This window comes from Acinonyx jubatus, chromosome E2 (genome assembly GCF_027475565.1).
Source record: "Acinonyx jubatus isolate Ajub_Pintada_27869175 chromosome E2, VMU_Ajub_asm_v1.0, whole genome shotgun sequence".
Taxonomy (NCBI): Eukaryota; Metazoa; Chordata; class Mammalia; order Carnivora; family Felidae; genus Acinonyx; species Acinonyx jubatus.
Genome location: NC_069396.1, coordinates 46519525 through 46541318, shown reverse-complemented (window position 1 = coordinate 46541318; position 21794 = coordinate 46519525). Strand labels below are relative to the sequence as shown.

The 21794-nt window shown below is 51.4% G+C and overlaps 1 protein-coding gene across 1 annotated transcript in view; it reads right to left on the bottom strand.

Annotated features, from left to right (window-relative positions):
- The window catches only part of SAMD4B (sterile alpha motif domain containing 4B), a 36602-nt gene that overhangs the window by 2052 nt on the left and 12756 nt on the right, over window positions 1-21794 (bottom strand). Inside the window, exons 2-11 of the mRNA XM_027044651.2 lie at window positions 20360-20762; window positions 10749-11219; window positions 6115-6354; window positions 5443-5552; window positions 5217-5303; window positions 4169-4511; window positions 3445-3530; window positions 2838-2956; window positions 2078-2276; window positions 1763-1886 (exon numbers count right to left, since the gene is read on the bottom strand). Of these exons, the coding sequence (XP_026900452.1) occupies window positions 1763-1886; window positions 2078-2276; window positions 2838-2956; window positions 3445-3530; window positions 4169-4511; window positions 5217-5303; window positions 5443-5552; window positions 6115-6354; window positions 10749-11219; window positions 20360-20555 (1975 nt within the window). The 5' untranslated portion in view covers window positions 20556-20762. The remainder of the gene's footprint in view (window positions 1-1762; window positions 1887-2077; window positions 2277-2837; window positions 2957-3444; window positions 3531-4168; window positions 4512-5216; window positions 5304-5442; window positions 5553-6114; window positions 6355-10748; window positions 11220-20359; window positions 20763-21794) is intronic.

Below are 21794 nucleotides of genomic sequence, written 5' to 3'. Positions count from 1 at the left end.
CCCTTCCCATCCCCACTTGGACTTGCTTCTCTGGGCTGGATGTCATCTGGGCAGGCCCAGCAGGCGGGGCAAATCAGGACAGCAGCCAGGGGGCTTGTCCTCAAACCACCTCTCAAAAGGGTCTCCTGTTCTGGTGAAACAACCCACCTCCCTGAGCCACCCTGACCCCACCCCGCAGTGCTTAAAACCCTTCCCTTGGCTCCTCACTGCTACAGGGAGGAAGCCTGAGCTTTCTGCCTGAGTTCAGAGGACCTGCTCCCCTCTCCAGCCTCACCTGTCGTCACATTCCCAATGAACCCTGAGCTCAGACCATGTCAAGACACCTAACTGTCTCTCCTTAACAAAAAAATGTTTTGACCTTGGGCAAGTCACCTGAGTGTCAGATTCACGACTGATCTGATGGGAATGACACCAGCGCCCTCATGTGTGCAGCCGGGAGGCTCTGATTTGCCAGCGCAGGAGAGCCGCTGGACACACAGCGCGGCACAGAGCACGCCCGTAAAAAGAACGGTTTCAATTTTTTGCTCGTGCACTTCATCCATCCAGCCATTTACACCAGTTACAGAGGCCCACCACGTGCCAAGTCCTAGGCTAAGATGAACACAATGGCAGGGCCTCTGCCTGTGACAGATGGCACTTCATGTAATCTCCTAAATTAAAAATCTCCACCGATTTGGCAGTTTATGACACAAAGAGCTTAGGGTCACCTGCAAATCGAATTAAAAAAATTTGGGGGGGGGGGCGCCTGGGTGGCTCAGTTGGTTAAGTGTCCGACTTCGGCTCAGGTCATAATCTCACAAACTCAAAGTTTGTGAGTTTGAGCCCCTAATCAGGCTCTGTGCCGACAGCTCAGAGCCTGGAGCCTGCTTCGGATTCTGTGTCTCCCTGTCTCTCTGCCCCTCCCCTGCTCATGCTCTCTCTCTGTCTCAAAAATAAGTAAAACATTAAAAAAAAATTTTTTTTTTGAGCAAACTCTACCTCCAATGTGGAGGGTCGAACTCACAACCACAACGTCAAGTGTTGCATGCTCTACTGATGAGCCAGCCAGGCGCCACCCTCAGCCGCAAACGTAAGATCTCTCCAGAGGCAGCCCTTTCCAGACCAGCCGCATCTGCCTCTGTGGCCTCGATGGCCGGCAGCAGGCCCAGCACGGCCCAGGGCGGGGTCACCCCCACTTGACGAGCAAGGCAAGGTTAGCGTTCCTCTAACCTCCCTTTTGCCCACTTCACCTCATTCTGCTCTCTCACCTCTAGGCTGGCCTGTGAACAGAGAGAAAACCGCTCTTACATCATCCTTTAGTGTAGACCTGATCCAAGAACTGACTCTTGCCTGGTTCTTGCCTGAAAGAATTCCCACTGGTTCCCAGTGCACTGACAGGCAGGACTCCTCTCCATAGAGGCCTTGACGCTCTGTCTCATCCCCTCCACCCCTTCCAGACTGAGTATTTAATGAACTTCTAAAGAGATGGTGATAGAGACCAAGAAGGACCTTAAGACTGCAACACAGGGAGGGAGAGGTGAGGAGATGCAGGGCTGGGAGTAGGGGAGAGAAAGACTGAGAGAAAGCAGACAGGATCTGAGAAAGAAAACTGAAGTGGGATGGGGGAGGGTACAAGAAGACCCACGATGTGGGAAGATGGGTGCAGAGTGGCGGGAGGTATAAGGAGGGGTGAGCAGATGAGAAAGGACAGTGGGAATCGGATTGAGAGAAAGGCCACCTAGGGTGTCGCTGAGGCAGAGCCCCATGGGTAGGGGCAGTTTACCTGGAGGGAACATGAGAATGGCCTGGGGCGACGAATGGACCGGGAGGGAGTGGGTGCGCTGCACAGAGCTGCGGCTCTGGCTGGGCATGCTGTTGCTGCCTCCGGGGTTGGCAAACCACAGGTTCTGCACGGGGCACGGGAAAAGAGAAAGTGGTGAGCTGAGAGGGAAGAGGCCCAGGCCCAGGCGCCATGGAGCTGGCAAAGGAGCCTCTCCCTTCCACGCCGGGCCCAGATGCAGAGATATGGACACACACAGCCCAGGCACCACCACCCCAAACCCAGAAGTGCCACGTCCTCTGCTTCCGGCCGGCTCACCTGTCGGCCCTGGCCCCCAAGACTGGGGCTAGTGAGGGCATGTCGCGGGGAGATGCCCCCAATGCCCGAAGGGCTCAGAAGGCCCATCCTGCCGGGCGGGAGGGCCCGGGGAGGCATGGGGAACTGCCGCTGGGTCCGCCGGGCTACCCCCATCCCCACAGAGCCAGCTATGGGAAGCGAGTTGGAGCCGAACGCCCAGCTGTGAGACAGAAGGCAGGGTGTCAGTTTAGGTGGATGGGGAGGGGGCCCCTCTGTCCGTCCCTTCCTCACCTCCCCCCACAATCCCCATGGGAAGGACAGAACACAGACCTGCTCCGAGCAAGGACTCCCCGTCCAAGCCCTTGCATCACACACGCTCTCTTCTCCCGCCCAAGGGACCCCCCAGGATGGAGACAGGAGCAAAGGTCTCCTCACATCCACTTACAGCACTTCTCCTAACCTCAACTCTCAAATGCGGTATTTGCTACTTGGCGTGAGAAGGGACCTCGGAGCCCCCTGCATGGAGGCGAGAACAAGGGACAGGCAAAGGGGTGGGTGCCGCTTTTTGCCAGCTCGGCACCCTGTTCTGGTGCTCAGAACACACCCTGATTTTCTTCTGGGAGAGTCTTCACTGGGTGACGGTATAAGGCCACTCAGCGGATTGAATGAGGACAACCAATTCCCGGCCCGCCACGCCAGTGACCCTGTCCGCGCTCTCCATCCACCAACGAGGGCCCAGAGAAGGAAGGTCCCTGCGCCCCAGCCCCCACCCGCCACTCACCCTTTCTGCTGCCGGTAGCTCTGCATCTCTAGTGCGGCTTTGCGCGGGAAGGTCCGCAGGAGCTTCAGCACTTGCTGTTTCCAGGACAGCAGCCGTTTCTTCTGCGTCTCCGTGAACGCCTAGGATTGGGAGGGCGAGGCAGGGAGGGTACGCTTTCAGATCTGCCTTCCACTCACCCACTCATTTACTGACCGCCTGCTCGGTGCCAGGCAATGCTGGGACGCAGGGGTGACCTGTGCACATAGAGCTCACGGTTTAGTTGAGAAGATAATACACACGTGATCTAAACTGGGACGAGCCCTGTGAGGGAGAAGCCCAGGAGCAGAAGACTGATCTGCCGCGAAGGCCCAGTGAAGGCGTTCCTGAGGTGTATACGCTGGAAATGAGAGCCGAGGGACCAGCAGCAGGGAGGGGAAACTGGCTCCCAAAAAAGGAATAGGTATTAAGGCTCTGAGAAAGAGAGCACGGGGTACCCACTGAAGCCAACACTGGTGAGAGAGGAGGGTGGGTGCCAGCCGGGCAGGGCCCTGAGGACCACATGAGGGATGTGGATCCTGAGAGGGACAGGGCAGCCTTTCCCTTCTTGGGACTCTAGAGAAGGCCTCACCTCATGAGTCAGGCACTTTTCAATGAGCTGGAGGTAACTGGTGATGTTCTCCTCGTCTGGTCGGGACACCAGCAGCTGGGTGCACACTGTGGGACAGGGGAGAGGAAGGTCGGCCCCAGCACGTCCCCTGCCATAGTCTAGCTCCCCCGGTCCCTGCCGGCCAGCATCGGAGGAAGAGGAAACTCAGGCTGGATGAGCTCTAGCTATGTGCCAAGCACAGCCCCTGGCTATCGTTAGGATATAAAAGCCCACCAGAGTGGTACAGAGAAGTTGAATCATTTGCCCCAGGTCACACAGCTAAAATGATATGGACCCAAGTGTAAAATCTGCTATGCCATGCTGCCTTAGGAAAGGCGGAGCCTGTTATGAGTTTCAACATATCCGTCTGTGGACTTTAGTTCCTTGTGAAAGAAGCTGTGGGTTTGCCTCGCACCGACTGTACACCACTTCCACCGACACACTGTCTGGTCTTCTGCTCGGGCTGGAGACACTCTGAAGGTAAGTAAAAGTTGTCTCGTACCATCAACCTGGACACACCTGAGGGCAGACGTTCTGCTCTGGACACACTTGCTACTTTCAGTCTCAGCTACTCTCTGAAGTGATCTAGTTCCCAGGGTACTCTAAAAAAGCTGTTCCCACCATTTAACTTGGATTGGATCCCTGACGACTAGTTCACTTGGCTCCCTGTCCCCAAACTTCTTGAGGGGCCTTGGGGGGGTCTCACCTTTGCCCATCACCCGTGTAAACTGGCTGGGGATGTCTCCGTCGGCGACGGGAGCCGGGGCTGGCTCACTGCCATCAGTGGGAGCTGGAGCTGGTGGAGGGGGGTAGCTCTCTGCAGCTGGAGGGTCCTTGGCCTCAGTGCCCTTGTCTGTGCCGGGGTGAGCCAGGGGAGGCTCAGCACCTGGCAGTGGTGGCTCCCCCCGGCTCCCATCCTTGGCAGTAGGGGTGGCGGCAGCGGCAGCAGCCACGGTGGCTTGGAGGACGCTGTAGGCCTTGATGGGGGTGATAATTATCTGCTGCAGCTCCTGCAGAGCGTTTCGCAGATTCCCTCCTTCCAGCACATCCTGAGTAGGGAGGACACAGACAGGGTCACATGCTGACCCCCACAGCTACATAGAATGACTATACAAGCGAGGTCAGACAGAGATCGGAGAGGGCTGGTGGAACCCTGGGTCCTAGCACTTAGAGAAAGGAAGTAAGGGCACTACACGCTCACATATACGTACACATCTGTATATGCATATCCTTTTTCCCCCCTCGAGGTGACGTTCCATGGGGCTCAAGGAGGTCTGATGCTGGGGTCTCAGGGTCCCGCCAAGAATGGGACCAGATTCAGACCCAGAGATTCAGATCAAGACACTGGGGGTGGGGGTGGGAAGCAGAAGTCAAGTGGCAGGAAAAGGGGACAAGGAATGCAAATTGAGGCAGATACGGAAGGGGAGCAAGTGGATGAGAACCAAACGGAAAGAGAGATCATGCACACAGGGAGACATTCAGACATCAGACACCAGAAATACCACTAAGAAATGGAAAAGAGAGGGAACAGAAGGGACCGAGTTAACAAAGTCTGGAGACAAAGACCAGGACAAAAAGGGGAGCCTCTCAGCCACAAGCAAGTGACCCCGGTGATCTGACTTGCTCCTGGCCTCCCTCCCTAGGGCTGGGGCCACTGGACATCAGACTTGAGGGCTGTGAAGGCCCCAAGGGGAGGCTACCCAGAGCCAGTGGGCAGCCGGCTGGCCTTGAAGACGGGGATACCAGGTCCTCACCTTCTCCAGGGACTTGAGGACGCTCTGCCTCTCACGCAGCTTCTGGATGCTGAGGGCTATCTTGTGGCGGGCACCTTTGGTGACATTCTGTGGTAGGGGCAGAAGGGGATAGATACTTTGGGGTGCCCCAACAAGGCCTGAGGAGATGCAAGAGGCTTGGGCTTCAAGAGTACTGTCAAAATGGTGTCACCCCCAACACCTTCCCTGATGGTCCCCTTGGCTTCACCTGAGACTCCAGGTGCTGCTCAGTCAGTGTCATCATCTCCTCGTAGCTCATCTGTGAGAAGAGGGCTGCGTACTTGTGCAAGCGGAGGCTCTTGAGCCATGAGGGTACATCTGTGGAAAAGGAGAGCAAGAGGTCAGGAGTCCGGCCCTTGTGACCAGGGCAGAGGGAGGACTGTGGGGAGGAACCAGGAATAAACCAGAGGCAACATTAAAGATGCAGAAAACTGGGAGGAGTAAGCAGAAGCCAAGGGTCCAAAAACCACTTCTTCTGCCCAGCCACACCCTTGTAGGTGGCCTTCCCTGACAGCAGGACATCTGACCCTCCTGAGCTGTTCGACTGGATATGTACTAGGATGGCCTCATCGATGTCCCTAAAAGTCTTCCTAGAAGCTCTGTTCCATCAGCTACCACTCTGTCCTGGCTTCCTTGTCAGGCTAGGGTGTCTGAGGGCACGGATTTCTCCCACATCAGACTAGGGCCTGTGGGGATCTCTCTGCTCAGTCTTGAGCCTTAAGGGCAGGGACTCTCTCCTCCCTTCAGACCTGTCCCTGCCTAGGGCAGGGTAGAGGGTGACAGGAAGGTGGAAGCTGGAAGCTTCCACCTTCCTTCTGTCCTCTAAGCCATGCAGAAGCCTCTCTTCAGAGGGTCCTAATGCTGCCCTCCCCTGTCATACCTTTCATGCCACTGCCGTCCTCCTGGAAGGTGTTCCGGCTGGAGCCCTGCTCCTCCGTCTGCTCACTGCCAGAGGAGGCCACGCTGCTCTGGGGTGAGAGGGGTGCGTGGTCGGGCGTGGTGAAAGCAGCCCGGGCCCCGAGCTCCTCCGGACTCGGCCACTCACCAGGGGCCTGGGGGCTCGTGGGGATGAGAGACATGGAGCGCTTCAGCGGGCTGGGGTGAATTTGGCAGGGGAGACCTGGCCAGAGGGGGAGAGGCAAGAGGTCAGGCTTGGAGATCTGACCACAGGAGACTGTGCCCCCCTGGTTGGTGCCATGGATGGCTGCTCAGCCCCAGAATCCAACAAGGGGAAGGGACCCTGGGGTGTGAGGGGAACCACCTCCCAGATAGTGCTCGTTCCCTCACTCCCCACACTCAACCCATCGGCAAGCTCTCCGCCACATCTCTGAATCTCTCTACTTCCTCTTCCAGCACTCTGGTCCTAGTCACTGGTGTCCCTTGTTGGAATTACTGCCACAGCCTCCTTATTGGTTTCTTGCCTTCCTTCTTGCCTCCTACAGCCCCATTCACCTCACAGAAGCCATGTTGATCCTTCTAAAAATGCAAATTTTTGCAATTGCAAAATTTTGCAATGCAAACTTGCATTGACCAAGTCAATCCCTTCCCTTCACACTGAGCATAAAATTCAAACTCTTCCACATGCCTACAAGGCCTGGCAGGACCTGGACCCTTTGACCTCTCACCTCCCACAGCTCACCTGTCAGTTCAAGCCTTTTTAGCTTTTACTCCCCCACCCCCACCCCCCATTTGTTCCTGGAACACTCAAGCTGTCCAACCTCAGACTTGTGCACTTGCTTTCTTCTTGTCTTCCTGATCTTGGCAGTTGGCTTCCTCAAATCTCATCTCAAGCAAGCATGACATCTCTTCCGAGGCCTTCCTTGACTAGCTGCCCACCACCAATCTTGGTTACTCCATCATAGGATACTTACTTATCTTCTTTACAGCACCCATGACAAACTGAAGTGATCTTACCTAGTTATTTGTTTACCTGCTTATTAACTGTATACCCCCCTGCTACGTACGATACAAGATCTGTGACATCTTTGTATCGTCAGTAATTACAGTGGAGCCTGGACCAGAGGAGCTGCTTCATTAGTATTTGTACAGTAAATGAATGAACGAAATAAACTGCTTCCTCAATATCCCTGTCATTGGGTCTTACCACCTGCCAAAGTTTTTTTCTGGTACTGAGCTAAAATCAGCCACCCATGAGGCCCAGTGACTCAGGGTGAATCGAGGCCTTCTTCCACAGGATGTTTCACACCCTCCATCCATCCCATTCCTGAGGCAGGAAAAGGGATTCAACTTGATTTGAACCATTCTCAGGACAGGGCAGGTTTCCACGAGCGTCCAGACCTTCACATGGAGCTATTCCCTCTGCCTAGCTCACTGTTCTTCCACCCTTCCCTGACAGCCACTTCAGCCTTCGCTCCTCACTCAAGTGTTACCTCTTCTATGACTCCTTCCTCTGCATTCCCTGGGGCCCTGTATTACTGCCTCAAGCCTAGCATTTACTGCCTCCATCACTAGCCTGCCTCTTGCACTGGACTCTGGGCTCATGTAGAACAGCAATCCCACCAACGCATTTCTGTATTGCCATGACCAGGTGCAGGGTTATGATACACAAGAGCCCTCAATTTCATAAAAGCCAAAAAGAGGGCACCTATGGACCTGAGGGTGCCTCTAAGCTTGGCATAGGGAATCCAAAAGTACCCAAAGTCAAAAAAAAAAAAAAAAAAAAAAAAAAAAAAAGACAAGGAAACGAAGCCAAAAAACCTCACCCTGGGTAGGTGAGAACATCAAGGCTCAGGGAACAGAAGCCCTTTGCCCCAGTTCCCAGAGCAAGTTTGGGAGGCACAGACCTAAGAACCCTAGCCTTGTTTCTGATGGAAAGCCTGGAATTCCTGTCAGTCCTCCACTGAAACTCAGCCCAGGAAGGACAACCAGCCTGGTACAGGCTCCAAAACACCTTCCCTCATCTATGACAATATCTATGTTCCTAGCCAGGAAATCACCTGAGGGAAAGGGCAGTGCACTGATAGCCCCCTAAGGCTAGCCTCCACCTCTGCTGTGACCTCTGGGGTCCTCTGCTCAGGGCTCCTTCCAAGGCTCTGGCTTTCCAGAAAATGGCACCTTCTAGGCCCTAGGGGACTTGGTATAGGTTTTTCTTTTTTTCTGTGGCCTGTCTTGGTGCCTATGGCTTCTTCCTCCTTCCCTCTCAGCCAAGAAGAAGGCAGGCAAGGCTGAGAGGGCAGGAAATTATCTTGATTGGAATGATCGTGCAGTTCCCGAGGAGTGCTGCTTGGCCAGGCACTGGGGTGGAGGCTGGCCACAGCATGAGGGCTATAAAAACAGGAATGCCGGCCGGAGATCCAGGGCCTCACACTCTCCGAGAAACCCTGGTCTGTCCTTGGCAGCACCCCAAACCCACCCTGCCTGCCCTTACAGGCCAGTCCTTGCTGCTCCCCACTCAAAAATATTTTAATGGTTTCCTGTTTCCTGCTACTGCTTGAAATTGAAAAGCTTCACCCTATCCTTCGAGGCCCCCCAGAATGTGGCCTTAATATACTGAGATCTGGGAGTCAAGACAGATCTGCACTGAAATTCTGGCTCCGCCACCTATTAACTTTATGATCCTGGGCAAGTCACTTTATTTGCCCCCTCTGCCTCCGTTTCCAAGTAATGTCCTTGGCACAGGGGCAGGCACATAGTAAACGTGGATGTTGGCTACTGCAATTACTCATTTAAATCCCTGCACCTCTCCATCCCAGCCAGACATGTCTGCATACTCCAATTTGCCACCCCGTGCCTTCCTTTCATGCTATGTCCTCTACCTGGAATGCCCAATTCCTTTCTCTCTTCTGGTTCACACCCCCTTTCTGACAATGTTCTTGCTTAGTCCTTTCATAGCTGCTATTCCTATTGGGGGGGAGGAAGAAATGCATGGGCACCCTGCATGGTAACCCCTCCCATTGATGAGGTCTGAGCATCTATGGGAGGGTCACTTTTAGGTGGAGGCAATGTAGCAGAGTAGTTACAAGTATGAGCTGTGGAGCCACACTGCATGGATTTCAATGCTGGCTATACCACCTGGGGCAAGTGACTCTTCTGTGACTCAGCCAAAGAATCTGTATGTATAAAGTTCTCAGAACAGCTTTTGGAAAAGACCGAATGCTCAATAATCTTAGCTAGAATTATCATTATTAGTATATTTTCTCCATTTGGACCCAGAAACTATGATGCTCTGAGACTATAAAACAAGGTCTAACACCCTCTGGGTTGCCAGAGTTGCCAGAAATGCCCTCCATCCCTGTTTTCCCTGATTCTTACCAACACCTAGGAGGGAGGCAGGTGGCCAGGACATCCATATTAAACTGGGGAAAGAAAGATACTCAGGGGACAGAGGGTGTGTACCAGGTGCCACAGAGCTGGGTACCAGAGACCCAGGGTTCACCCCGCCCACTGGCATGGATGACATTTCACTGCCACTCTCTTGACTTCTTTTAGCCAGTACCAGCCAGCCAAAGGGGACCAGCCATCTTGAGGTGAAATCTTGGAAACCTCTCACCTGGAGTCAGGTAATATGATCTCACCAAGTCTCGGAAATCCCACTTTCCCTTACCTTGTTCATTTCCACTAGTATTTCAGAAACTCACTAGGATACCAGCTCCTACTGCTCACCCCAGCCTCTGGGGTGCTTACCAAGATAGCCCTTTCTAGACCACTTGGTTGGAGAACAGCATTGTGGCCAGAGGCAGGCTCTGGTGTCAGACTTCCCAACTCTGAACCGTGGCCAGTTCTACTACTTGTTATGACTTCTCCTCTTTGGATCTCAGTGTTCTCATCTATAGAATGAGGCCGATGATAAGGTTGTGACCAGGACTAAACGAGATCATGTCAGAAAAGTGCTCACAGCACAGTCAATGCTCAACACTACCTACCGTTACTACTACCATATAGAGTGAATTACATCTTATATATAAACAGGCTTACAGACACAGATTTCTCAGAAACAATGCTATTAGCTGAAACCACATCCACAAATCCACCATGTCTAAGCTGGAATGGACCTTAGATTTTGGCCATTAACTCAATACTTTCAGAGGCCAAGCAGGTGTCAGACATGCCCAAAGGGAGGTAGGTGGTGGGGCCAGAGGCCAACTGGGGTACATGTGCAGGGTCTGAAGGGGGTGGACAATATTTAATCCTTCAACCCCTTCTTACTGCTGCTATAGGAATACAAGCCTTGAGTTTTCAGATTTTTTTTTTTCCTTTTTAAGAGAAGCTGAAATCTGGAGTTTTAGGGGAAAATTCTCAATTTCTTATGTCACCAAATTTATTTTAAAGCATAAGACAAAACCAAAGTTTCAATGTGTTTGGGCTCAACAAAACAAGTCTGTAGGTCAGATATGGCTTCAGGAATGTCAGTTCACAACCTCTGCACTGCCTTATAAAGCTGAGGCCCCGGATAAGTTATGAGACTTGCCCAGGACCAAAGAGCAAGTAAAGAGAGAGAGCCCAGTTTGACCTTTTTCAAGTAGGTATGGCCTCCTGGGACCCCCACTCCCTCACCTGTGTTTGCATTGCTCCCAATACTGTTGATGGCTGGCGGCACTGAGCTGGATGGGTGGAAGGGCACGTGTCCATTTTCCCGGGGTGGTTTGTCCTGCCAGCCTGGCCCTGCCTCCCCAGGGCCCAGCTCTGCAGGGCCCCCCCATTCATCTGAGCCTTGGCGTGAGTGGTAGGTAGGCTCAGGCCGGGTGCGGAAGCCGCTGGCCAGCCGCTCTTCCAGGTGGCTCAGCCAGAGGGCCAGTGCATTGCGGTCCTCCAGTGTGGTGGCCGGGTGGATGAGGGCGTAAGAGAGCAGCTGGCGGCTCTCCTCGATGAAGGCATTGCTCTCGATTGAGTAGGCCAGCACTTTCTGCAGCAGTCTCATGTACTCCGACTTGGCCTCCGTGTTGCCTGGCTGAAGCAGGGGCAGGTGGGACAGCAGGAGGGATACCACCTTCTCTTTGGACTCCTGCTGCCACTGGCTGACGATGGCTACAGAGGGAACAAAGGGAATGTCAGAGAAGCCAGGGTAGGGGACTCCCTCAGCCTGCTCCCTCAGCTCCAATCTCCTTTCCCTTCCCCCTTCATGACCCCTTGACCTCTGAGCTGGTCCTTCATACAGGTGAGACCAAATGCACTCACCCTACTTCCAGAGTAATTTTTCCTGGTTCCAACACTCCTACTCTCCAATACCTGCTGTGGCCCCCCAATCAGCCAAACTTGCTACTCTGGAATCTGAGCTCCTCCTGCTGTCCCCAGGCCTGCCCTTCTCGTTGTATCCCTGTTCTTTATCTCCATGGCCTCTATCTCCTTTCCCCTATCAGAAGAGCCTCCTCCCTGACAGCGGATGACAATGGAATACAATGGTTAAAAGTCTGGGCTCTGTAATCAGACAGTTTGGACTCCAACTTACTAGCTAGATCTTGGGCAAGTCATCTTGAACCTCACTGCACACGGATTTCCTAACCTGAATAGTTTTGGGGATAATTACAGTACCCAATTCACAGTGTTCCTCTGAGATCCAATAAGCTGATAAAGAATGGAAAGTGGCCAGGCATATAAAAGAATATATTTACTAAATGCTTGCTGTTTAAGTGGTAGAGACCAGCCTCTAGATTTCCCTCTTCCAATTGGTCCCATTCACCCAGACGGATTTGTCTTCTCAAAAGCACACCAAATGTCATGTTCCTGACCAGGAGCTTCCAATGGCAACCAACAGACTCAAGTTCAGGAACTCCTAGCCAACAGCACCTTCATTTTTAGGGCACTCGCCACCTCCTATTCCTCCAGATAAAGATGTGGGATACCCCCACATTCCCTGGGGCTCTCTCCACATCACATTCATCCAAGTTTCCACACTTACACTGAGATCCAAGGCTTGAACCTACAATAATATCTTTCCTCCCATTTGAATTCTGTCTTTTAATGGACTGCCTAAACCTGCCCTCCTCCAGGAAGCCTCACTGGCCAGTCCATGCCACAGTGATCTGGTGACATCTCCTTCCTATCCCACAGTGTGAGGGCCTAAATCTGTCTCATGGAGATGAGCCAGGTTTCCCCTTTTGACCCAGAAGGTCACTCCCTAAGTAATAAGGCCCCAGACCCGCCACATAAAGGTGGCCTTGGGAAGGAGCTATTACAGGTCTTCCTTGAAAACCTTGTTACCACTTCTGTGACTAGCTCAATGGACTGCAGGGTGGGAGAAAATGATACAGGGCAAAGGAAACACTTAACATCTGTAGCCCTAAGAAAATGAATCATACGCAACTCCCAACTCACCATATAACTGCACATTCTCTTGGCCTGGGACTCTCTGCTCTAAGCTGCCTAAAGAACCTCTGTTTAAGTGCCCAGGGATTCATCTATTCATTCAGAGTCATCAATTCCTGCTATGCCCATAGTACTGGCCAAAATAGAACAGTAATACTACACAATAATAATGATAATGAATACCATTTATTGAGTACTTACTATATTCCAGACACTATGCTAAGAACCTCACCTCAACTCTTTTTAACATTGCCATCTTATGTCTGCCCCTCCCCCACTCATGCTCTTTCTCTCTCTCTCAAATATAAATAAACATTAAAAAAAATTAAAAAACAAAAAAAGGGGCACCTGGGTGGCTCAGTCAGTTAAGCGTCTGACTTCGGCTCAGGTCATGATCTCGCAGTTTGTGAGTTCGAGGCCCACATCAAGCTCTGTGCTGACAACTCAGAGCCTAGAGCCTGCTTCAGAGTCTAGTCTCCCTCTCTCTCTGCCCCTCCCCTGCTCATGCTCTTTCTCTTTCTCTCAAATATAAATAAACATTAAACAAACAAACAAAAAACATTGCCATCTTATGGATGAGGGACTAAATTTCAGGAGGTGGAATCACTTTCTCAAACAGACAGAGCCAAGACCTGAGCCCAGGTCTGTCAGCTTCTAGAATTGGGAGGAACATTTACCAACAACACTATACTAGTTCTTCAATGCCGAATCTCTTGTTCTCCACCCCCTTCCCCCTCCGCCATCCTTGGCTTTCCTGATCTCATGCAGGACCTACCACTCAAGGCTAGGAAACCTTATTGAACCAGCTTCCCATGACTACAAGGCTGTCTCTTAGGTCACCTCCATATCTAAGGATGTTTCCAAGGTGGGACAGGCCTTCCTGACTTGAGGAAGCCTTCACCTTTCCCACCCCCCACCTCCACATGGCACTAGATCATATAGGAATGAATACCCTGGTACCCCATTCCCCTGGCTGAATCCCTGAGTTTTTGGCTCTTGATGAGGAGAAATAGCGTGATGAAGATTAGGGACAGAAAGTCAAAGACTTATATCCCAGCTGTGTTATGCAGTTGCCTGGGCAATACACTTCCTCCTCTGGAAAGGAGGGATTACAGGTCTGCTGAGAGGATTTAGGGAGACAGTGCATGTAAAGCACCTGACAGAGTCTGCCCACAGTAAGCACTCAGTAGGACTCAGTGATTGGTGTTTTTCTCCCTTCTCCTCCAACAGTCAGCCTACTCCTTCCAGCCCTACCCTGATGTTCTCAATCGCTGTTGTTTAGGCCTTACAGAGTAGCCAGAGGCATCTGGGACAGAGAGAAGCCTTGTCTAGTCCCTCCCCCACCCCAGGATACTGCCAGGACCCCAGGGCTAAGGGACACAGCTTCTCCTCTGGTACTGCCAGGGGACGTGACAGAACAGCCCCAAGGGTTGGGCTCAATGAAGGACCTTGTTCTACCATGGAGAAAGGAGAGAGTGGTTTTGGACGACTGGAGGCTGACCCTGGGGAAATGTGTGCTCATGTGTCTGTGTAGCGGTGTGGTGGGGAGGGCGGGCCTCCCATGACTGGGAAGCATCAGTGAGCACTGGATCTGGTCCAAGGAATTTGCGCAGCCTCAGGCCCCTTGGGGTGAGCCCAGCTGGGGCTGCAGATGACGGGTGGGGATGAAACTTCGTTTCCTGCTCAGATCAAAAAAGTCTGGCCCAGAGTTGGGGCACAGCGGGGGCCCAATGAATACCTGCAGAATTGAACCCAGATGGTCTCCTAGAAGGTAGTGGTGTCTATGTGTGTATAGCGTGCCCTCTCGAGGATCCCCTGACCTCAGGTGACCCTGTTTCATATCCTAGCAGAGTATACTGAGTAAGGGCACAAGTTCAACAGGCAAACTTGCCTGGATTCAAAATCTACCTCTGCTTCTATGAGCTAGGGCAACATATTTGTGGGCCAGTCCTTTAACCTCTCGGAGCCTGGTCTCCTTTTCTGTACAGTGGGGGTAGTAAAAGCCACTATGTCACAGGGTTGTTGTAAAGGTTCAATGAGACAATCATACAAAGCACCTGACATGTGTTAAGTACTCCTGTCATTTTAAACGTTATTGTCATTGCTTTTGGTTGAAGATCTAGAGCCCACGCTGTTTCAGGGCTGTGGGGAGCAAGTAATATGGGAGGGCACATCTGGGACTCCCCCTTAAGATTCCCAACAGGGGTGGGGGATTTCGTGCAGTTATTTACCAAAAACAGACATATCTCTGGTTCCTCTGAGCTAGACGTACAACAAGCAATGATGAAATTCTGGAGGTGGGCGGATGGGGGAGGGGGCTGGGAATGCCATGATGCCAATGGCTGCTTCTCACCAAGCTGCAAACCCAGATTCTGCAGGCACGGAGAGGACCAGAGACACTGTGCATGAGTACCCTCCTTGGCCAGGTGACCAAAGCTAAATAGGTCATGACCCTGGGTCCTGGCAAATCATAGGAGCCAAATATATCTTGGAGACTGCCACAGAGCAAATCCATTTTTACGTGCTGGGCTGTTGCAATAATCGTGGCAGCCTCAGGCACTAGTCACAGGGGCTGGGGTTTGGCTGCAAACATGCCCTTCTCTATCTCACCCCAGCTCACACAAACATGGGGGAGGGCCAGGGGGCTCACATTTTTGTTTGATGAACTGTGTCAGTAGAGCTTGAAAGGGAGGGTGGAGGCATGAGAGTTGAGCTCCGGTGACTCATTCAGCCACGGCCCCCTCCTGACCTCAGTTTCCCCACCCAGATTCAGTAAGCCAGATAGGGAGGAGCTTAAACCTGCTGGATACAGGGACTCTGACTCAGAGGACAGGAGGAGGAAAGAAATGCAGGAAATGTGGCCTAGGAAGCTGAAGGACCTGGGAGGGAAGGGGATTTCAGCTTCCCTGGCTCTATTCTTTTGGTCCAAGTCAGCATCAGGAGGAAAGAGAGGACTAGCATTACTGTTACAGCTCCACACAGGCAGGGAAGACAGCATTGGGAGAAGCAACAGGGATGACAACAAGGGGAAACCTGGGGCCTCTCCTTCCTGTTCCACAGACCCTTAGGGTATTGCTTTTCTGTTCCTGGGTATTGTTTCAGATTCTGCTTCTATGAAACCAATGCTGGCTGCCTGGGTTTGGGGGACTTCCTTAAACCCTCCCAACTGCTTGAGAGGAAGAGCCCAGACCAGATTCCCCTTCTACAGCCCCAACTCCCCACTCCCAGCAGGTCACCACCTTCCTGGGCCCACCCAGCATCAGCGTCAGTATCAAGACAAGTGGTTCTCCACTGGATGCACACAAGAGCCAACTAGGGAGCTTAAAAAATATTAGACTCGCTGGGGATAGGACCCAGGCCTCAGATTATTTTTATAGAGTCCCTGAGTGATTCTGACATGAAGCCAGGGTTGGGACTCGCCTAGATCAAGCCGTCCATACTCCCTGCCTTTTTTTTTTTTAAGTTTATTTTATTTGAGAGGGAGGGAGAGAAAGAGTGTGCAACATGCAATGAGCAGGAGAGGGGCAGAGAGAGAGAGAGAGAGAATCCCAAGTAGGCTCCGTGCTGTGCTGTCAGCGCAGAGCCTGATGCAAGCCTCAATCACACAAACTGTGAGATCATAACCTGAGCCGAAATCCAGAGTCAGATGCTTATCGAACTAGCCACCAGGTCTCCTATCTGCCCATTTCTTTCTTTCCTTCCTTCCTCCCTCTGCCCCTCCCCCACTTTTTTTTTCAAAAGACAGTGAGCACAGGGGAGGGGGCAGAGAGAGAGAAAGAGAATCTTAATCAGGCTGTACACTAAGTGTGGAGCCTGACACAGGGCTTGATCCCACAACCCTGGGATCTTGACCTGAGCCAAAATCAAGAGTTGGAACACTCAACTGACTGAGTCACCCAGGCACCCCCCATCTCATAAAATATTAAGAGCTATTCCTTTAGAAAAATGTGCTGAGCCCCCAAAGTTATATACTTGGCTGTGGCTCTACCTTCTTTGGTACATTATTTCAGAGCCCAAGAGGCACTTGGAGAGTTATGGATTCTCAGGCTCAAGAGGGGTGGAACTGGTCCAATGCACAAGAGGTTTTAGTGGCAGAGTTGGATCTAGAACTCCTGGATGTTCTGATTCCTATTCTCATGTCCTGTAACAAATGAATCATCCAGCAGAGCATCATCTCTCAAACTGTCTAGTCAGCAGAAGAACTTGGATACGTGTTCCCAGGCCCATCCCCTCAGGATTCTGATTTCAGGGGTTGGGTCAGGGTTGGGGCGGTGGGGAGGCTGGATTTTAAGAGTCACTTCCCTCCCACCAGGTGATGTGGACAATGACGCAAGTTCGGGAAACACAAGGGAATGGGAAGCCCATAACAAACAAGGGAAGAGATAAAGTCAGAGGATGCACAGTTCCTCCCACAAGGTAGGCCTCTAGGCCCAGGAAGAAGCTACTTCCTTCACAAATAAGGCAAGGGGGCTGTTCTACTTGAGGGAGGGACCGAGACAGGAGATACAGGCCTCCTTAGTCTTGGAGCCCCCATGTCTATTATTATTATTATTATTATTATTATTATTATTATTATTATTATTTTAGTGTTTGTTTATTTTTGAGAGAGAGCAAGCAAGTGTGCACGCAAGCAGGGCAGGGGCAAAGAGAGGTGGGCAGAGGACCCAAAGCAGGCTCTGTGCTGACACCAGTGAGCCCAATGTGGGGCCTGAACTCAGAAACTCCAAGATCATGACCTGAGCTGAAGTCGGATGCTCAACCGACTGAGCCACCCAGGTGTCCCAGAGTCCCCATGTCCATTAAGAGTCATTTAACGGTCTGCAGAATTTGCCTCTGTGACCACTTCTCTCTCTAGTCATGCTCTGCTCTAGTCCTGGCAGGTTTCCTGCTGACTCTGATATACACCATAGCCCTCCTTCTCTCACTCTAAGTTTTCCCTACCTCTCCATCTAAGTACCAGCTTGTTATATATTCTTGCCATCTGACCTGGGGCTGTGGCTGAAGACCTTGATTCCTATTTTCATTCATCAGTGAATTCGTTCCACATCAATTCTCAACCCTGGCTAGGCATTACCCCCAAATCCCAGTGCAAACCATCTGGGATGAGCATCAGGTTCTTGGTATAAAGGGTGCCGTGTCTTTTTAAGGCGATGTGGTAACCAGGAATCTTTTACATCCACATCACTTCAAACTAGCAGTTCCACAGAATTCTAGGAATTTATCTTAGAGATGCTTAAAGGGTACTCATCGCAGCACTGTTTGTATGAGTGAGACCAAACAGACCATAAAGTAGAGCCTACTGGTCAGGAGCAAGAGCTCTAAAGTCAAATTCCAGTTCCACCTGTGACCAGTGGTATGACCCAGGGCAAGTCACTAAACCTCTCCAGACCTCAGTCTCCTTGTCACTAAACCTCTCCAGACCTCAGTCTACTCATCTATAAAATGAGGGAACAGTAAGACTACCTTACAGAGCTGTTGTGAAGACTAAATGAGTAATAAACGTAAAGAACTGTTTGATACCCAGGTAGGCCTCTATAAATACCTATTCTTCCTAATACGCAGCCATTAACAATGAGGCATATACATGTGTGCTGAATATGAAATGATCTTCAAGTTACACTGTTAAATGAAATTGGTTAATATGCACAGTGTTCTACTCTATGTATTAAAATGATCTGGGCGCCTGGGTGGCTCAGCTGGTTAAGCAGCCAACTCTTGGTTTCAGGGCTTTGCGCTGACAGCGTGGAGCCTGCTTAGGATTCTCCCTCTCCCTCTCCCTCTCTCTGCCCCTTCCCTTACACATGCTCTTTCTCTCTCAAAATAAATAACTAAATAAACTTAAAAAAAAAAAAAAGATCAAAACAGGGGTGCCTGGGTGGCTCAGTCAGTTAAGCATCCAACCTCAGCTCAGGTCATGATCTTCATTCAGGCTCGTGGGTTCGAGCCCCATGTCAGGCTCTGTGCTGACAGCTAAGAGCCTGGAGCCTGCTTCGGATTCTGTGTGTCCCTCTCTTTCTGCCCCTCCCAAACTCGTACTCTCTCTCTCTCTCAAAAATAAATAAAACATTAAAACATTTTAAACAAATGATCAAAATAATGAAAAAGCTGAAGGGAGACTATGTGCATACTCATACATCACAGAATCTCTCACAAAACATACACCAATTGGGAAGATGGAAGTATGGAAGGGAGGAGATCTCACTTTTTACTTTTCATAGGGTTTGATTTTACAAGTTTTGAAAACAAATGCAAAAATTAAACATGCTCTAATAAATAGAATAAACACCACTGGTGATTCTGAGATACAGACAAGATTGGTACTTAGTGCTCATCCAACTGCCTTCACAGGATGGGGTGGTAGCGAAGTGTGACAAAGCTGCATAAGAAAATGGCCTGCCCCACAGGAGCCCTACTTGGGGGCACAGCCATACCACAACCAAGAACTCCTGCCACCGATGTCAGAGCAGAGATGAGCCCTCCCTGGTGTGGAGGGGTGTGAAGCTGCTGAGCTCTGAGCCTGCTGTAGTCTTGCTAGATTCTTGCTCTCACTGTCTGCCAGAACTGGGACTTAAAGCCGGTGTGAGTCCTGGCCCGAGGAGCCACCTCACCCTATAACCATGGTGCTTCTCTGACTTATACGTAAATATTCGGAAAAATAAAGGGGATTGTTACGAAGGCAATGGGCCTGGGGAGATGAGGGAAGCCAGGCAACTCTGTGGCTCCTAGCAGCCCATGGGGATTTCCTTACCTATGAAATGGGGAAAATAACAGTACCAATTTCATGGGGTTGTTGTGAGGACTAAATGAGTTATTCACAATAAAAACAATTGACATTTACTGAGTGTTTACTACATGCCAGGCACTGTTCTCAAAGCTCACAACGACCCTAAAATGTAAGCATAGTTACTATCTTGGTTTTAGAGAGGAAGAAACCAAGGCTCAGAAAGTTACTTTGTTATATCGCAAATGACAGACCTGGGATCTAACCCTAGACAGTCTGACCCTAGAGCCACTAAAAAACACTGCTTTCCAAGTTAGTATATAAGTACAGCCAGTACTTGGTGTGTCCTAAGGGCTTAACGTGAGCTATTATTATGGGGGAGAAGGTGGGAAGGGTTTGGATGCACTGACACGGAGCCCCTGGGTCCCCTTTCCAGTTAGCTTCAAGTACGCACGAAATGTCCTCTTCTCTGGCCTCCATCTCTCTCACCCATCACTGAGGTCAACAGCTCTCCATCCCGCCCTGTGGAAGCCTAGAGGCCAGAATGGCTTCAGCAGTGTGTCCTGAGAGGGTTCTCTGGCTTGACTCCTGTCTATGACTGGGGCCCCTGAGAGAGTTCTAGAGAAGCCTGGCTCACCAGGCTCCTGGTACACACTCTACTGAGTGCTTAGGGAACTGATATGGACTATACCTAAATTAAAATTCTGTTGAAGCTATTTATGCCTTAAGTCCAACCTACCTTTGTGCCTACAGAACAGTTTAAGATTACTTGTGAATTTCTAAAATTCTCTCCTAGCTCTGGTGTCCCAGAGCTTGAGAAATGACTTATTTGTTCAGCTTCCAATCCCCTTTCGTAAGTAATGACCTTAGTCCCTTCCTCTCAGTCACCCAGACAAGCCACCCTACATAGCTCTTCCTCTGCTATAGGTTGTTTCCAGTTTGCACTGCCATCCGCCAGTAGCCCCTCATTTCATGCCTGAGGATATCTGGCAACAAAGCCCCAGGAGACCAATGATGATGACTTGGGAGGTCAGGGACTCCCCCTCCACCAACAAGCTGAGAACCCACATTTCTCAGCACATTGTGGGGTGGGCCTCCTCAGCCCTCCGATATCTGCTCCTGTTCCGGGGTGGAGACTCACCAGCACTGTTGGCCTCTGACTCTAGCAGGTGGATGTCATTGCAGTCCGCCAGCGAGTGCTCCAGGCAGAGCTGCAGGAACCGGGCCTGGGTGCGAGTGACCCGCTTCAGAAGTGACAGCAGGGCCACCGTCTGCTCACACTCATTCCAGCCCTTGAACCAGCCAGCGAGGATGCCCACCTGGTCGCGGAACATCATGGTGCCGGGCCTGGGGCCAGGGTGGGGGGGACGGCGGTGGCGAGGGCCAGCGCCGTCACATGGTCTCGGCTCAGAGCTCCTGTTACCTCTCCCCTGAGGGCCAGGGCTTGAGGACGTTCCCTGGCGTGGTGGCAACGGGCGGTGGGGGGAGGAGGAAACCTGCTCACATCGGGGGAGGTCTTGGTCCAGCCACACCTCTCCAGGCTCCTAGAAAAGGAAGGAAGGTGGTCAGACAGAATGAAAGGGCTGGAACTGGCCTGGTGAATGCAGGTTGAGAGGGTAAGGAGGCTTTATGCCTTCCTCTCCTAGGGTGTCTGCTCTGCTGAGCTCCTGGGAGAAAGAGGAAGCCAACACCAGACACTAAACCAACTTTCCCACCAATCTCCAGATGTAGAAAAAACACCTGATTGGGACTCAGCAAGACTAAGGAGAAGAGGTTGCCCCTCAGTCCTAGCTATCAAAGGGCCAAAGGAAGCAGAATTAAGTTGGTAGGATTTTCCAGCAATGGGAAATAGGAGAGGCTGCACACTACAGGGAAAGATCTGAATTAATGGAAACCTGGCCTTATGTGACATGTGACCCCCAGCACATGCCCTGACCTACCTCTTCTGAGAGTGGGAAAGAGTGATTGCTCACCTGCTAAGAGGACTCCATGGAGTTTATGTATGTCAATCTAAGACTCATAAAGCTAGAATGTGAGTGGGTGGTGACCTCAGTGGAGATCTCGAGTATGCAGATAGCTAAGTGATCAGTAACTGCCTAGGTGCCCAAGGGTAGGGGCATGGACAAAGGCTTTTTCAAAGATTTGGGGGAATCTTACCTCCTTCAACCCAGCTCTGCCACTCTGGAAAAGGTGCAGCTCTGATCTCTAAGATCCCACTCATCTCTGCTCTGAGGTGAGTCTCCCCCAGACCTCTTCTTCATTCCTCTGAAGGCTACCCTGACCCAAGTCCCCTGGCTTCCAAAGATGCCTGTCATCCAGACTCCTAAGAGCACGGAGGATGCCAACTTGAGAAGGGTCACATCCAAAGTAAAAAACTCCCAAGCTAGAAAGTGTCCAAATTCCTCTCTTGGATGGGAACTACACAGGAGCTGTGTTAACTGGGCAGACAACAGGCCTATTCTTCAGTTGACTGATTTCTGGACACTACTCCGAAGCCTTTTTTTAAGTGTCTCGAGCTCCAGGTCTCGACTCGCATTTCCTGGTCTGTCCCACAACCAGTGCCTTGGCTCTATCCC